The sequence below is a fragment of the Babylonia areolata genome, chromosome 26 (assembly GCF_041734735.1).
Source record: "Babylonia areolata isolate BAREFJ2019XMU chromosome 26, ASM4173473v1, whole genome shotgun sequence".
NCBI lineage: Eukaryota > Metazoa > Mollusca > Gastropoda > Neogastropoda > Buccinidae > Babylonia > Babylonia areolata.
Genome location: NC_134901.1, coordinates 13,970,059 through 13,987,558, shown reverse-complemented (window position 1 = coordinate 13,987,558; position 17,500 = coordinate 13,970,059). Strand labels below are relative to the sequence as shown.

The 17,500-nt window shown below is 46.8% G+C and overlaps 2 protein-coding genes across 3 annotated transcripts in view; one reads left to right on the top strand and one right to left on the bottom strand.

Moving 5' to 3' along the window:
* Positions 1-17,500, top strand: part of LOC143300195 (uncharacterized) — a 167,252-nt gene that overhangs the window by 64,413 nt on the left and 85,339 nt on the right. The window lies entirely within an intron of this gene.
* Positions 5,463-8,172, bottom strand: LOC143300781 (uncharacterized). The gene is made up of 2 exons (XM_076614710.1): positions 5,936-8,172; positions 5,463-5,546 (listed from the first exon to the last, which is right to left on the bottom strand). Exons 1-2 carry the CDS (start codon positions 7,673-7,675, stop codon positions 5,463-5,465), a joined length of 1,824 nt encoding a protein of 607 aa, XP_076470825.1. The 5' UTR covers positions 7,676-8,172.

Sequence of the window (17,500 nt, the reverse complement as noted above, 5' to 3'; positions counted from 1 at the left end):
GAGGACATTGCCACAGAGGACATCAGTTAAAGGCTCTCCACTAGGACTCGCCCAAGGGCATCAGAGTCTTGTTCTCAGCCAAGAGGTTTCTGTTGGGCGTTTCTCTTTCAAGAACTCGATTCGTTTGGAAGCTGAGATGATGTCGAAATAAGATGCAAAAGGCACGCGCATACAGGCACGCGCGGGCGCGCGCACACACACACACACCACACACACACATAATTGATATTAAAAGTGAGTGTGTGTGTGTTCGCGAGCATACGTGCATGCCATATACTGTGCATGTGACGCTGTCGTCGCCCTCTCTTCCGTGTTTACTCATAATTGATCAGACGCTCTCAATCCAATCAACTCTTCTCCCCCCCATCCTCCACCACCCCCTCTCCCATCCTAACCCCCACCCCCCACCCCCCTCACACACACACACACACACACCTACACACACACCTTTGAGCCATCTCTCATCACGCAGTACAATCACCTTGTCTCTCTTGACGCTTATCTTAAAGCCCTAGCCACACCCGCCATTACTTTTTCATCGCTCAAGACGTGTTGGGGGGGCAGGGAGAGAGGGGGTGGGGGTGGTGTTAGGAGGGGGTTGGGGGGGGGGGGGGCGGGTTAAGGGAGGGGGTGAAAGGCGCCTACTCTTCCTTTACAGGCCGAGGTGGGATTAACAAGGTTGTCCGACAGTATACATACAGAAGGCGGCTAAGCTAACACGGAACGCTGTCTTCTTTGGCTTTTTTTTTTTTATTTGTCGGAGCGACCTCACCACGATCCAACAAGCAACACAACAGGCGGTGGTGACAAATGGTTGCATAGCGTGCCTGTACTGAGATGGTGGCCCACATTAATCCCAGACTAGCGCTTTGGGGGGATGCGCCTTGGGTTGAAAGGAACGACTTCTCTGGTCTGGTCTGGTGTGGTGTGGTCTGAGGTGTTCTGTTTTTATTAGTCGTGGTGGTGGGGGCTTGGGCTCAAATTCCGGCTCTGTGTGATGATTTATTCACTGAGGTCTGTAGCCCCCACACGAATAAAGAGGCCTCGTTTACTTACATACATGCCATTGGAACAGATCGTGTTAACAGCGGAGTTTCTTCGTTAAATAAAGCACCACATTGGAATAGATCGTATTAACAGCGGAGTTTCTTTGTTAAATGAAGCACCACATTGGAATAGATCGTGTTAACAGCGGAGTTTCTTCGTTAAAATAAAGCACCACATTGGAATAGATCGTATTAACAGCGGAGTTTCTTCGTTAAATAAAGCACCACATTGGAACAGGTCGTATTAAATAAAGCACCACATTGGAATAGATCGTATTAGCAGCGGAGTTTCTTCGTTAAATAAAGCACCACATTGGAATAGATCGTATTAAATAAAGCACCACATTGGAATAGATCATGGACTGGACTCAGGATCAGTCAGACCAGGACATTTCAGAACAAAATAGCTTTCACTTTTCTTTTGGATCGCTCGCAGAATGAGAGGAATAACCTCCCCGAATGACATCGTAATTATAGTTTTATGGCAATATGTTTGTGTGTTCAACTCAGGAATACCAATTATGAAAAAAATAAATCTGGTTAGAGCAGGTTGTGATGTGCCTGTTGAGCACGGTTTTTTTGGGGGTTTTTTTCCCGAGAGGGTGAGATGTTGGAAAGGGATGTAGCTGGGATTGGTGTGGAGTTGTGTGGTGTGATTCTGGTGGAGTGGTGTGATGTGGGGAGGGGGGAGGGGTGGTTTATTGAGGGAGGGAGGGGGGGGGGGGAGAGAATTGGTGAACACAGGGGTCGTTGGTTTTCTGTCGTGGTCACGACCCTCGAAGTCCGGACTTTCCGGATTCCGGTTGGTTACACTCCACTTTTTGTTTTCTCTCTTCTCTCTCTCTCACAAACTTCCGCTTCTGGTTTCGGTTTTGGAAGGAACTTGTGACACGCTTTTATTTTCAGTTGTGTGTGTGTGTGTGTGTGGTGGGTGGTTGGGTGGGAAAGAGGATGTATGTGTAGGGGTGTGTGGGGGAGTGGGGGTGGGGGGGGGGTGGGGGGTGATTGTCCGATTTCAACTTGCTTTATCCCCCTACTCATTCTTTCTCCCAGTTTCATGCACATATAGTTATCAGCTCACACACCACACAGCATACAACATTCAACACACACACACACACACACACACACAATCACACACACACACACACAATCACACACACACGCACGCACGCACGCACGCACGCACACAGGCAGTCTACTTCCTGCCACTCGACGTTGTTCCTGATGTGTCCTTCATTCAGCATCACCCCATCAGTCCATCATTCCACACTCCCTGCTGTCTTATGGCCTCAACTCTACTTCACCCTCTTCACTTTGTGTATGGTGTGTGTGTGCGTGCGTGTGTTTGTGTGTGTGTGTGTGCGTGCGTGCGTGCGTGTGTGTGTGTGTTTGTGTGTGTGTGTGTGTGTGTGTGTGTGTGTGTGTGTGTGTGTGTCTGAGAGAGACAGAGAGAGAGAGAGAGAAAGAATTTTATATGTTTCTATTCTCTCTGTCTCTGTCCTCTCTCTGTCTCTGTCCTCTCTCTCTCTCTCTTACTATCTCTTACTTTCACACCCATGCATGCAAAAGATTCTTAAATGTTTCAGCAAAGACACCAAATAAATGTGTATATGGAGAGCTGGGGAGATATCCGTTACACGTAAATTCATGCATGAGAGCAGTAAAGTACTGGTTAAAATTATTACATATGAATATTAGCAGACTGCCCAAACAAGCTTATCTAATGCAAGTTAATATGGAGGAAAACGGAAAATTGTGTTGGGCATCGAAACTCAGAGACATACTCCAGAAATGTGGTTTTGCTTTTGTTTGGCTGAACAAAGGTGTTGGGAATGAACGATCTTTCCTCTCGCTATTAAGAGATCGACTCGTTGCAAACTTTATTGACGACTGGACAACAGCAATTAACACCAGCGAGAGATTTTCGCTGTATTCAACTTTCAAGTCAAATTTTTTCCCCGAACCTTACATAGATAATATTAGAATAAAACGTTTTAGAGATATGATCGCAAAACTCAGAATGGGTGTTCTTCCTCTCAACGCAAACGCTTTTCGATTTGTTCAAGACAATACACAAAGGGTTTTATGTAGTTTTTGCAAAGATCAAATAGAAAATGAAGTACATTTTATTTGTATTTGTCCATGCTACAAAGAATTACGGTATCATTATTTTGGATCAAACACTATTAATGAAGAGCAATTCAGTGATTTAATGCAATGCCCTGATGTAATGTCAATGCATAATCTAGCCCATTTTGTATTTTACGCTGAGAAAAAGCGTGACATATTGATGGAGCTAATCAAATGATTATTTGCTGTCCCTGTTCTAGACGAATATCCATACAATGCAGTGCAGGTGTGAGCCGCAGGCCACAACTCAATTCAAATGAAGGATGCATCGCACGCGCGTGCGCGCGGTGTGTGTGTGTGTGTGAGTGAGTGAGTGAGTGAGTGAGAGTGTGTGTGTGTGTGTGTGTGTGTGTGTGTGTGTGTGTGTGTGTGTGTGTGTGTGTGTGTGTGTGTGTGTGTGTGACTTATCCACTTGTCAGCTAAGTAAATTGTAGGTTTGTGTAATCAGAGTCCAAGCAAAATTGTAATGTACTAGAATACTGTCTGTTATTGTTGACTATGTTAGGAGCCTGATGACTTATTGTCACAACCCGTAAGGGGTTGCCCATGAACCCCCACCCCTTCCCAGACTAGCTAACGTCCCGACAACACAAACACAGAGACACAGAAGAGTTCAGCTCGTTGCTTTACTGTGGTGATGCAAAAAATACATAAATAAATACCCGCCACAAAACAAGGCATTAGAATCCCAAAAAATAACCTTTGTCTAAACACCGCACAATTTATGCCATTTACAGTCAACCTGCAACACCAGTGCTGCTCAACCCCACTGCCAGAGTTCAAACTCGTGCTGACAGCCGAAAACGGACACTCGTAGCTTGATGGCTGAAGCTGGTCGGCCAGAGGGACAGTGGAAAGGTGGAAAAGGGGTAGATGGAAGTATGGAGTGGGAGCGGGAGTGGGAACGGGAGTGAGGAAGTTTCCACGTTTGTGTTCTGGGGACCCGTCGAAGGCAGCGGCACGAAGGGGAAGAATCACCGGAAAAACCTGTAACACCCCATTGGCTCTGTAGACTGGTTTTTTAAACCAGTTGTAAAAGTATACCCCACCCCCCTTGTCTTCCTTAAGCAATATACATTGCGCTAAACAAGGCAATAACAATATTCAAGTTTCAATGATACTAGTTCTGAATAATTGAAACGGCACCAGTCAGGCTATATCACATTTCCAAAAACAAATTTGAAACAATCTGAGCTGAATATTATTATGGCAAAAATGTTACACCTAAACACAACAAATTTACTAATTTCCCCCTATATTTAGAAGTAAAAGAATACTGTATTTAAAAGATATCCACTAAAAAAACATCACACTAACCTTACAAGCAACCTAAATCTCACTCTTAATCACAAGTCACATCACTAAATGTTACGACAAACACAGACTCCCTCACCTGTCACCAGGCACGTCACTGGCCCAGAGTGAAACAGACTAATTCAGAAGAAGGGGTGACAAAGGGAAACGCCCCCACTACTTCGTCGACGGCGCCCTACAGCACGCACGCTGGAACGGCGACCCGTCTCTCTGCCAAGCTTGGCGTCAACAGCCCAGAGAAATCTCTCTCTCCTAACCAGATTGACTCCTGAACTCGCTCAGAGTTCGAAAAAAAAACCGTTCAGGAGAAGGGACATGCCACACGTGCAAAAGCACGAAGGAGAGAGGGAGGTGAAGGAGAGGGATGGAAAGAGGGGGAGAATGGAGAGAGAGGAGAAGAAGGGGGAGAGAGGAGGAGAAGGGAGAGAGAGAGGGGGGAAAGAAGAGAGAAAGGGGGAAAAGAGAAGGGGAAAAAAAAATGTAGACAGGCATGCACGCAGATCGCCCACGAGCCGTGACAATACCCCCCTTCTTAAATTCAAACCACATGGTTTGAACCCTTGACCACATGTCGCGGCGAGTACACACAAAAACGTTCAACCAACCCCAGTGACAGATTTTCCATGAAGTTCCCCATTTCTAAAAATAGTTCGCCTGAGGCCCAGAAACACACCCACACATGTTCAACAGAAAGGAACTTGTCTCAACGTGTACCCAGCACAACAATTCCATCAATCGGGTCATACACATTTTGAAAATAAGAGGAAAAGGACAAGAAAAAATTGTATAAACTGTTTAGATAGTACCCCCCAACACTTTCTAAAACTTGAATATGTACACGTGGCAAACAAAGCAAAAATGAAAAGGCCAAATACAGACTTTACTTTTTAGCGGTGTGCACGTTTTATAATCTCTAGCTTGTTCTGCATGTTGGGACGGAGCAACACCTTGCCGCCCTTTACAAGCTCTCTAGGCATCCCCCCAAAAGGGACTCTGGGGACTCTTCGTGTAGCGACTGCCTTCTGGCACCTCTCGCATGACTGGACATAATGCCTGATGTCGGCACACATGCCGGGCCAATAAAAATGGGGAAAAACTCTGTCCCGAGTACGTTGCATGCCGAGATGCCCAGACATGGCGGCGTCATGTCCTAGACTCAACACGGAAGTTCGCAGAGTCTTCGGAACGCAAACTTGTGTGACTTCTCCACAGTGGTTTTTGAAACAGCGGACAAGCACACCCTGCTTACGGCGATAGGTTACCTCTCCAGACCCCGTTCGTTGAACTGTTTTCCTGTCGGCACTTTCTCTAGCCTTTCGCAAGTCTGAGTCTTGGCCCTGCTGCTTTATGAGTTCCTCTCGAGTCATGTGACCATCTACACTATCTGGGGGAAGTGGAAGGACAGAATTGGACCTACGCTTGGGCTGGGCTCTACTCCTCACAGTACCCACGATCTTGGAGTCAGCGTAGACGGGAACGTCCACGGACGTGCCATCAGCATTCCATGCCGTGTTCCCAATAAGGACGTCCTCAACTGGTGCCTCCATTACGGCCACATGAAACCTGCCGCAAACGAAAGGCGACTGCAGATTCACCAAAGCTATCGGCAGCAAAGATGAACATCTGGATTCTGCCAAGATGACTCGGACAGTAGATCCCGTGAACGAACTGGGAGGAACCAGGTGACGGGCCACGACAATCATGTGAGCCCCAGTGTCGCGCAAACCTCGGACAGTCTCTCCATTGACTACGACCTCACAACGGGGGGAGTATGTTTGTGAAGCGCAAGGGACGCACAGAGTAGGGGGTGGAGGGAGATATTTTTCCTTTGAAGGCAAGCGAGTGACCACCATAGAAACTCGTTTAGGAGGATTACACTCCCGAGCGAAGTGTCCAATGTTGCCACACCTGAAACAGGTTGGTGGCTTGGGGTTGTGGGTTCCCTGAGCCCCTGGCTGTCCGGTGCCAGATTGATTGGAAAGGTTCTCATTGGCCTGAACTGGCCTGGAAACTATGTCCTGTTCTCTTTCCATCCTCTTGGAGGCCTTGAACTCTGCTTCCGCTGAGCGCCCCGCCTTCCTTGCGCAGGCTACCTTCGTTGCGATACAGGCTACATCTTCTACCCTACGTGGTTCTTCTTTGCGAATTTCCGTGACCAATTCGGGAGTCAAGATTGCAAAGAACTGCTCTTGGAGGAAGAGATCCTTGATGTCATCCACTTGATTTTCGTCCCGTCCACTCGCAGTGCACCAACGAGATAGGCACGTCTTAAGGCGATCAAGGAACTGCTCAAAAGTTTCCTCGGCCTGCTTCCGCATGGAACGAAACTTCTTCCTGTATGAGTCAGCATCCAACAGGAAGACGCGCAACAGTGCGGCCTTCAGCGAATCGTAATCCCTAATTTCAGTTTCAGAGAGTCGTAGACAGGCATCTCTAGCTCGGCCTTGAAGCAAGGTAACTAGACGGGCTGCCCAAGACTCGCGTTTCCATCTGTTAAGGAGAGCTACCCTCTCAAAATGGCTTAAGAACGAGTCCAGGTCGTCCTTCCCGTCGAAGGGTGTGAGGGTGAGCTGCTGTACCGACCTGGCCTCTATTTCTTCTTGCTTAAGCTCGAGCTTCCTCTCAAACCTCTGCCTCTCCTCTTCCAACCGTCTCTCTCTGAACAACCTGTCTTCCTCCCTTGCACGTCTAGCCTCCTCCCTATCTTCTTGGATACGCCTTTCCTCTCTGATTTGCCTAGCCTCCTCTTTCTCTTCTTCTCTGAGGCGCCTAGCCTCCTCTTTCTCTTCTTCTCTGATTCGTCTAGCCTCCTCTTTCTCTTCTTCTCTGATGCGTCTCGCCTCCTCTTTCTCTTCTTCTCTGATGCGTCTATCCTCCTCTTTCTCTTCTTTGATAGCATCTATCACGAACCGAGCCAAAGCCTCACCAGATAGTCCTAGATCAGAGCCCAAGGTCCGGAACTTAAAATAAGGGTCTTGAGCGGAAGCAATCTCTGACTTGGCCTCACCCTTACCTGCTGAACCGGGCGAGCCATGAAGCTGTTTGCCTAACTGCTCTTTGACCCAACCAGACAATTCTGTTTTCTCAAGGGTCCCTGGAGAACGGCTCGTATCATCCCGTTTGGGTGCTGGTGTTTTATGCCCTGGTGTGGCAGCGTTAGCGGCTTGCCTCCGTGTCAACATAGTGCCACGTTTCTTGAAGGGATACAGTCTGAATACACTTCCGCCACACGACAGTGACTACTCTTCCTATGTAAAATAGTCTGCAGACACCACAACCTTCAGCAACAACAAGTCAGTTACAAACATCCAGTCTATCTTGTCCAAACACAATATCTTTACGGCACCACAACCAAAATTAATATGAAGTGTTTTCAACGAACCAAATGATGGGACAAACAGAACAAAGACACCCTCCCCACCTTACCTTCCTAACTAACCTATCAGTTACCCCGCATCTCCACCATTGTCACAACCCGTAAGGGGTTGCCCATGAACCCCCACCCCTTCCCAGACTAGCTAACGTCCCGACAACACAAACACAGAGACACAGAAGAGTTCAGCTCGTTGCTTTACTGTGGTGATGCAAAAAATACATAAATAAATACCCGCCACAAAACAAGGCATTAGAATCCCAAAAAATAACCTTTGTCTAAACACCGCACAATTTATGCCATTTACAGTCAACCTGCAACACCAGTGCTGCTCAACCCCACTGCCAGAGTTCAAACTCGTGCTGACAGCCGAAAACGGACACTCGTAGCTTGATGGCTGAAGCTGGTCGGCCAGAGGGACAGTGGAAAGGTGGAAAAGGGGTAGATGGAAGTATGGAGTGGGAGCGGGAGTGGGAACGGGAGTGAGGAAGTTTCCACGTTTGTGTTCTGGGGACCCGTCGAAGGCAGCGGCACGAAGGGGAAGAATCACCGGAAAAACCTGTAACACCCCATTGGCTCTGTAGACTGGTTTTTTAAACCAGTTGTAAAAGTATACCCCACCCCCCTTGTCTTCCTTAAGCAATATACATTGCGCTAAACAAGGCAATAACAATATTCAAGTTTCAATGATACTAGTTCTGAATAATTGAAACGGCACCAGTCAGGCTATATCACATTTCCAAAAACAAATTTGAAACAATCTGAGCTGAATATTATTATGGCAAAAATGTTACACCTAAACACAACAAATTTACTAATTTCCCCCTATATTTAGAAGTAAAAGAATACTGTATTTAAAAGATATCCACTAAAAAAACATCACACTAACCTTACAAGCAACCTAAATCTCACTCTTAATCACAAGTCACATCACTAAATGTTACGACAAACACAGACTCCCTCACCTGTCACCAGGCACGTCACTGGCCCAGAGTGAAACAGACTAATTCAGAAGAAGGGGTGACAAAGGGAAACGCCCCCACTACTTCGTCGACGGCGCCCTACAGCACGCACGCTGGAACGGCGACCCGTCTCTCTGCCAAGCTTGGCGTCAACAGCCCAGAGAAATCTCTCTCTCCTAACCAGATTGACTCCTGAACTCGCTCAGAGTTCGAAAAAAAAAACCGTTCAGGAGAAGGGACATGCCACACGTGCAAAAGCACGAAGGAGAGAGGGAGGTGAAGGAGAGGGATGGAAAGAGGGGGAGAATGGAGAGAGAGGAGAAGAAGGGGGAGAGAGGAGGAGAAGGGAGAGAGAGAGAGGGGGGAAAGAAGAGAGAAAGGGGGAAAAGAGAAGGGGAAAAAAAAATGTAGACAGGCATGCACGCAGATCGCCCACGAGCCGTGACACTTATGAACATTAAACCATCTGGAATCTGGAATCTGGAATCTGGAATCTTACTTTCACTCACTCACTCTCACTTACTGACTCACTCACTCTCTTACTCACTCACTCACTCACTCACTCTCACTTACTGACTCACTCTCACTCACTTACTCACTCACTCACTCACTCTCACTGACTCACTCACTCTCACTTACTCACTCACTCACTCTCTCACTGAGAGTGAGTGAGAGTGAGAGAGTATCTCACGCTCACTCACTCTCTATCACTCACTCACTCACTGACTCACTCTCACTCACTCACTCAAACTCACTCACTCAGACTCACTCACTCTCTCACTCTCACTCACTCACTTACTCTCTCACTCACTCACTCTCACTTACTCGTTCTCCCAAACCTCACCTCTCTACCCGACTCCCTATAGGTCAGATGGTCTGGTAAACAGTGCTGCGATCGAGCGATCGAACAGCCACACACCGAGTATATTATTATTATATACCCCCCCCCCCCGTATGCGAAACAATAGCGTTGTCACAGAACAGAGGTAAGCGGTATTTGAGAACAGGGGAGGGGAATGTGGGGGGTGGCGAGAGAGAGAGAGAGACAGACAGACAGACAGACAGACAGACAGAGGAGGTAGCAGTCAGGCTGTATTTGTTTTGCGTGGTTCATAGTTGCTGGTAGCCAGCTCTGTGAAGTGAAAACAACCCCCCCCCCCCTTCAGTTTGTGTTCAGGACGCAACGAAACTGGTTTTAGTACGACTGTATTGTTACAGAGATGTGTCATTATTCACGTTTCTTTAGCGTATTGGTATTTTCTTTTATCCTTCGTCTTTCTCTGTTTCTTTTCTTTCTTCGGTTTTTTTTGTGTTTTTTTTGTTTTTTTTTGTTTTTTTTTCCCTCGGCCTGTCTTGTCACCCAGAGAATTGGCAGTCTTTTTGCTGCTTGGGAAAGTTGAAGGGTTCGGGGGGGTGGGGGTGGAGGGAGGGGAGGGGTGTGTGTGTGTGTGTGGGGGGGGAGTGCGGGGGGAGGGGGTTTAACATGCATCAGGGTGCGCGCTTTTAGCGAATTTTGACGTTGTTATTACTCAGCCAGCGAACGCAATAGCTTCAGTGGAGGGAGAGTGTTAGTTTTGATAATAATTCTCTCTTTCCTTTCTTTCTTTCTTTCTCTCTCTCTCTCTCTCTCTCTCTCTCTCTCTCTCTCTCTCTCTCTGTCCCTGTCCGCCCAAACCTCTTTTCCAACAGTGGACGTTTTATTTATTTGTAGTGTGTGTGTGTCTGTGTGTGTGTGTGTGTGTGTGTGTGTGAGACAGAGACAGAGAGAATGCGTTGCATGAACTGGTGAACCCAGCTCTTTCTTCGCTCATTTGATTCAGCTGATGACAAGTTGGGTTTGTTCTTTTTAAGAGGCAATGCAGCGTAGCGCTTTCGTTTTCATTTCTGGTGACGACTGGTCACACAAAGGGGGGGGGGGGGACCCAACAAACAAACCACCCCCCCCCCCCCCCCAAAAAAAAAGAAGTAAAAACAGCAACAGCGTTTGTACAGGTCACAGTAGATTACACACAGTTGTTGCTTCTGAGGTCAAGTATATAGCATAACTTTAGACCAAGGTATTTTCGAAGTTTTTTTTCCTTCTTCTTCTTAGAAAAGAAGTTAATGAAAACTTTTCTTTCTTTTTTGTTGTTTTTGTTGTTGTTGTTGTTTTGTTTAAAAAAAAGTATTTCTTTAATTTTTCCCCATCTGATTAGAGAGAGAGACCAGGTGCATGTGAAGTGAGTGGAAATGAGAATGATGTGTGGACAGCTTGAGTTACAGCTGCTGACGTGGCGCCGACGTCTGGGCCGTTAAGAGGCCGGGCAGATAGCAGACGATTAAAAAATGAGAAGGGGGTAAAATGGGTAGTTTTGTGTGTGTGTGTGTGTGTGTGTGTGTGTGTGTGTGTGTGTGTGTGTGTGCCCTGCATTTAATAGCAGCTGCACAATCATGTCACATTTAAGCAATTGCTGGTCTGCTAATGGGTCCTTTTTTTTTGTTTTTTTTGTTTTGTTAGTTCGTTCGATGCTTTAAAAAAAATCTGTTGAATGATTGCTCATCCTCGGCGGGTTTTCCACGCTACTTTGAATACAACGGGGGGGGGGGGGGGGGGAAGATTTATTGCGGTTTAGCCTTTCTTTGCAGCGGTGGATGTTGATTAAAGGGAAGCCACTGACTTGTGCAACAGGATAATGAAAGGAACAGAGGCAGCAGACGACATCCGTCGCATGGAACGGAATGGAGTGACTTTTTTGCAACTGCTTTATTTGGTGGGTTTCCCTGACAAGAAGAATTCCCGCACGTGAGCTTGTGAGTGAAATAGCTGCTGCACTTGACGTGTGTGCTCGACGTACAGTAAAGACACCACGGCACATGCGTTGGGTTTTGTCGGAAGGTTTGGACAACAATGAGACTAGCAATTGGTAACATGAGTAAAATCATACGGATCACGTTTGAACAGTGACTGCCTGACACAGAAACAGAAAATGTCAGGCCCCCACTGCCCTGTATTGATAAAGTACTAACAATGATAGTAGTAGTAGTAGTAGTAGTAGCAGCAGCAGAAATAGTAGTAGTAGCAGTAGCAGTAGTAATGATATTATGACAAAAATGACAGTGATAAATATTAATAATAGTAGTCAGTGTTATGAATAAAATATAGATATGATGAATGGGAGAGACGAAGATAATGAAGATTGTGTTAATGAATGATAATGTTAATAATGATACTGCTGATGATGATAACAATGATAATGATGAATATTAACAGCGTTGATGAATGTGAATATAATGTATAGATATGATTAATACGATGTAGATAATGATGATGAAGATGATTTAGTGTAAAACGACCTTCACGTCATGATGATAAAGATCGCCGAGATAGACAGGCTCAAAGGATGCACAAACTGTCGGATTAGTGACGATGATTTTTTCCCCCCTCTGTTGTCAGTGGCAATAGCTCAACCCTTTCTCGCTGCTGTTATTTTTACCCGCCTCTCAAGGAGTATACTCGTCGCGCTCCTACAGCTGTTGCCAGCAGAGAGAAAGAAAAGAAAAAAGAAAAAAAAGGAGGGAAGGAAAAAAAAAAAAAGGGGAAAAAAAGGAGCAAGAGCAAGGCAGACATTAGGAGGGTATGAATAGACGGGTAGAGATGCACGTACACGCATGCATACACATACATCCCCTCACTTCCAACAAGACGAGCCAAGAGCTCTATAAAGCGCATCTGTATGGTGGGATGTTGGCTGCAAAAGGTGAACGTTTTCGCCTTGATCTTGGACCCGGAAAGCCTTAACTTCAGCGATGATCGATATTTCATTTTCATCAGAGAGGTAGTTCGAAAATTACAAACATTACTCGCAGCTAACAGATCGTTTGGTGTCATGTACTGTACCATGTCAAACTGATGCAAAGCAGGCCTATCTGTTTGCTCTTCTCGGCCAAAATTTATTGCGGCAACTTAGTGATACGACATCTCGCCATTAGAACGCCGTTTGCGAGCCAATGAAATGTTGTTTCCGGCAGTAGGTAAACAATCATTCTCAATGGCCGCCATTTTTCAGTTAAGTGACATTATCGATCTGCTCTGTCTTTGCAAACCTTTCATGCATTAGAAATGTTATTTTCATGCATGTTTGTTGTTTGTTGCGGCTTTCCGGGACGTTTTCGTCTCGGGATTCATGTATCTCACATCGTTTGCGTTTGTTTATGACGTTTTATCCGATGTTTTGTTTTGTGAACTTCGCCTGGCTCTCTGCTCTTCTTAGGTCGTTGCAGATCGTTCCTGACTTTCTTATACTTTCGGACTCGCCTTAACCAAACTAGGGGTATAATACGAACTCCCCATATGCGAGCATTCTAATTTTCATTTCTTTTGACGTTTACAGTGAAGAAAAAGCATTGAAGGCAGTGATACATGAAAACCGGCATTAGAGGAGATCTAGGGGTCTTCAGGAGTCCTGGAATGTTACTGAACTTGGTTATCGTTTGGAGCTTGTGGCGTTGTGTTTGTGCTCATTTATTTTGACAACCAGCTCTTTAATTCAGTCTGTGTCCTAGATTGCCCAGCGGATTGCGGATTCAGGACTGGAAGCGGCTGAACAACACTAATTAATTCGTTTATTAAATTGGAGAGGGGCAGTACAGGGGGAAAAGATGACATCGACATAAAGGAAGAAACGACAGGGAGAGGGGAGGGGAATTGGAAAAGAAAAGTGAGCGATAGAAAAGACGAAGTGTCTAGCTGCCTCACATCCATGGGGGAATGGGCAGGGTATCGTTGAATGCGTCGTTCCCACGGGAAGAGAGGCATGCATTCAGCTCGATCAGCGCTCTGCACTGATCCACATGACAACGTTACACGCATGACTCACACAAGTCGGTGTTTTGATGTGGAGCTTTCTTTGTGCCCCCAAGTCAGTGTTTAAATAGAAGCACACGGCAACAGTCGTGCACCTCGCCGAGACTTTCCATGTCAGCTTTCATTTCAATCCCGCCCCACACGTTCATGCACTTTTCGCTTTTTGCGGCCGGCGACAGACCGTAGGTGTGTGTGCCCTCTCCACTTATTGATTGACAGGGGCGGGGGGGTTGGGATGGGGTGGGTTGTTAGCGGGCAAATCAGTAGCGCGCGCTCGGCAGGTAGCCAGATGAAGGGGCAGATACAACAACTACAGCAACCAGTCCCCTGGAAAAGCTGCTGGCTGCTGATGAGAAGAGGAGGGGGTGCGGGAGAGGAGGAGGATGAGGGGGGAGGTGTTTGTGTGTGTGTGTCTGTGTGGGTGTGTGGGGAGTGTTGTTAGTTAGTCCCACAAGTCGTCATCTCTCTCCCTCATCATCCGCACACTGTGAGCAGCTTGCTGCTTGCTTGATGATAGGCCCGGCAGAGAAATTAAGTGTGGCGCAGGGAGGATAAGGGCGGCAGAGGGGAGAAAGGAACAATCAGGGAAGTGGAGGGAGGCTCCGAGGGGGGAAGTAGCTGGGGAGGATCAAGAAACACGCTTGTGAAAGACGGCATCGAGAACGGGCAACAGACTGAAACGCAACTCTTCCCCTATTTATTTTTCCTTCGTTTTTTTTTTTCCCCCTCTTCCTCTCTTTTTCTGTTACAGGTCAGCTTACAAAAAAAAAAAAAAAAAAAAAAAAAAAAGAAAGAAAAAAAGTCAGCTGCGAATATTTAGTCCCTAACTCTTTATTTTTCTACTCCTGCCTGTCTATCGCTTTACGGTTTGGTGTGTGTGTGTGTGTGTGTGTGTGTGTGTGTGTGTGTGTGTATGCGATTGACATTGCTCTCCCTCCATCGTTTACCCCCCTTTCCTTTCTCCTTACCCCTCTTCCTTCCTTCGCTCCATTTCCCATCCACCCTCCATTTCCGTAACGCCCATTTTTTATTTCTTGTTTTTGAATATCCCTCTCTTCTCGATGCCAGACGTGAAAACGTTTCCCGCGTTATTGCGCAAGGTGCGTAAGCTTTCATCAGTTTCAAGACTTCAGCGAATACACCTGTGTTCATTTTGTTGCTTGTTTTTGTTTGTACCTTGTCCGTTTAAGTGGATAGTCGTTTCGCTTATGGGTCTTTCCCCCCCCCCCTCTTTTCCTGAAGGTGTGTTCCGTTGCTGTTCTCGAGAGCTGTATTCAGTGTTTAATTTTGTCTTGGGAAGGGAGAGGGTTGCGGGGATGGGGGAGGGGGAGTAGGGGGGGGGGGGCGCAGCAGGGTCGATCAGTAGTACTAGTTGGCCAAGGCACCGCCGCTGCCAACCACAGCAGACACACCCAACAGTGTGGGCAGTTGTTGGCAGACCATTAAAAAGCCTGGGAGGGGGAATTTTCCACTCGGTAAGTCCGCTTTTGGGGTTTGACAGACGTGACTGACTGACTACCTTGGCGCTGCCTCAGCCTGGGCCGTGCTGTGCTCAGCAGACGGTGGACCATTCCACTGATTGCTGGAGTCAGCTGTCTTACACCTCCTCCCACACCCACCCACCCCAGCCCCTCCACCACACTCCCAGCCCACTCCACCCGCTGTGTGTTCTGGGTTTCACCTCCCACCCCCTCCTTCTTTCCCTTTGTCGACGTCGCGTGTCAAGAATGCCAAAGTTTTCCGTGGGTGCGGGGTTGGAAGTGCGGGGTTGGAAGTGCGGGGAGGGGAAGGCGGGGGGAGGGGGGGGGGGCACTGTGATGATTATTCCACCCTATGAGATGGCGCTTTGTCAGATTTTCAATTATGCCTTTGTTGTTGCATTTACAAAATGAAGACTTGACTTTCGCCGCGTCTTGTATGGGTCTGTTGTGTTGCCTTACTTTGCGCTGACGTTTTGTTAGCCTTGTGAGTAAGTCAGAAACCCTCGAACGCAACCCTTGACCCAAAACATTGTATAACTCTTGTCTGTCCGCTCCCCGACCCTACTGACCCAACCCCTTGACGCTAATTCTGTGTGAGTGACTGAGACGATCCAGTGATATGAAGTTACTGCTGGACCCGAAGCCTCGAGGACACTTGCACTTGCCAAGGGCTGGGGTCTGTATGGACCAACACGCGAAGAAGCTCTGTTTCGTTCGTGAAGCAATGTCATTTTTGAAAAGCCGTGGGGAAACAAGCGATGTATGTTGAAGAAAACATAAAATGAAGTTTGGGATCATGTAAAAATGTGGACGATTCGGTATTTATTAATAACGCTTATATAAGAACAGTGAATGGTTCATGTAATTTGGAACTTTTTCTTTCATTTAAAGCGCCCTGAGCTCTGAGAGAGAATGGTCGCTTTACAAATGTACATAATAATAATAATAATAATTATAATTATTAGAGAGATAGGGTACTCCGTTTGTTTATTTATTCGTTCGTTCGGTCATTCGTTCATTTACTCATCCATTCACTCCTGTGCTAAAAACAACAACCCCCCCCCAAAAAAAAAAAACAACAACAAAAAACAGATGGAAGTTTGTTGTCAAGGAAAAAAACAAATAAAACAACAACATAAAAAACAGAAGCATGCCGTCTTTGAAACTCATTCTATCCTCAGTATACAGAGCCCAGTTTTGCCTGTTGGCGTTGTAGGCCTAATTCCTGCACAAAGCTGTCTGCAGATCAGACTTCTCTTCCCCCCCCCCCCCCCACCCCCCCCCCTTTTTTTGTTGTTGTTTTTTGTTTTCTTTCCGTTTCCTTGCAGCTTTGTTAGCCTTTTTGTAGCTTGTGCGTGCGCTCGTGTGTGTATGCGTTTCCTCCTCCTCTTTTCACCCAATCCGTCTCTCCCTTCCGCCTAACAGTTTGGTTTGGTGTGGGGGAATGGGAACGTCTGGGCCTCTGTTGTGATTTCAGTCACTGATGTCTTTGTTGTTGTTGTTGCTGCTGCTGCTGCTGCTGCTGTGTGTGTGTGTGTGTGTGTGTGTGTGTGTGTGTGTGTGTGTGTGTGTGTGTGTGAATCAGTGGTTAAGTGTCAAGTCTTCAGGTTTGAAATTCAGTTTGAAAGGTTCGGGAGAAGCTGGAGAAGCTTTTGTGTGTCTGTTGGGATGCAGTAGCAGCAGCAGCAGCGGCAGCAGCGTCTGAGAAGGAAAAAAAGCAGCATTGATCGTGAACGTTGAACTGATTTAGGATCTACCCCCACCCCCCCCACCCCCCGTCCCTAGAGCCCTGCCTCCATCTTTCCTCCTCCTCATATGTTCCAAGCGTGGGAATTGGTCAGCCATGCATACGTGTCTTATCGCCAGGACTGGGGTTACCGCGACCCTGCCGACGTGAATAATTGATACCTTTCAGCGTGTTATTCCGGATGGCTGCTTATGGTTCCTTTTTGCACCCTCTTTTCCATCGATTGGTGGGATGGATATGTTAAACGATGAGAATAAAACTGGAAGAGAGTCTTTGCTTTTTATTTTATTTAAATCTTTCTTGAGGAAACCTTTATGAGTTCGAACGCTGTCGCTTTCTCTCTCTCTCTCTCCCAGATTCTATCCACACTCGTCCCTTCTTTCCCCTCTCATCCCTTCTTTCCCCATACCCTTCTTGTAACACCCACCTCCCTCCCTCCCTCCCTAACACCCTTTGTCTGTTTCTGTGTGTTCCCGGTTTTCCCTCTGGCTGTATATGATAGTTTTTATTTTGTCCCTGACTCCCACTACCTGTCCCTCTCACTCCTCCTCCATCAAATTGATCATTTTCGCCTCCGTTCCTTTCTCTTTCTGTTTCTATT

Bases quoted from the DNA above. Each gene is read 5' to 3' on its own strand.
- LOC143300781 (XM_076614710.1), bottom strand. From the start codon at position 7,675: ATGTTGACACGGAGGCAAGCCGCTAACGCTGCCACACCAGGGCATAAA. The intron at 5,547-5,935 runs GTGAGGAGTAGA...TGCCGACATCAG, and splicing joins ACTCCAAGATCGTGGGTACT to GCATTATGTCCAGTCATGCG.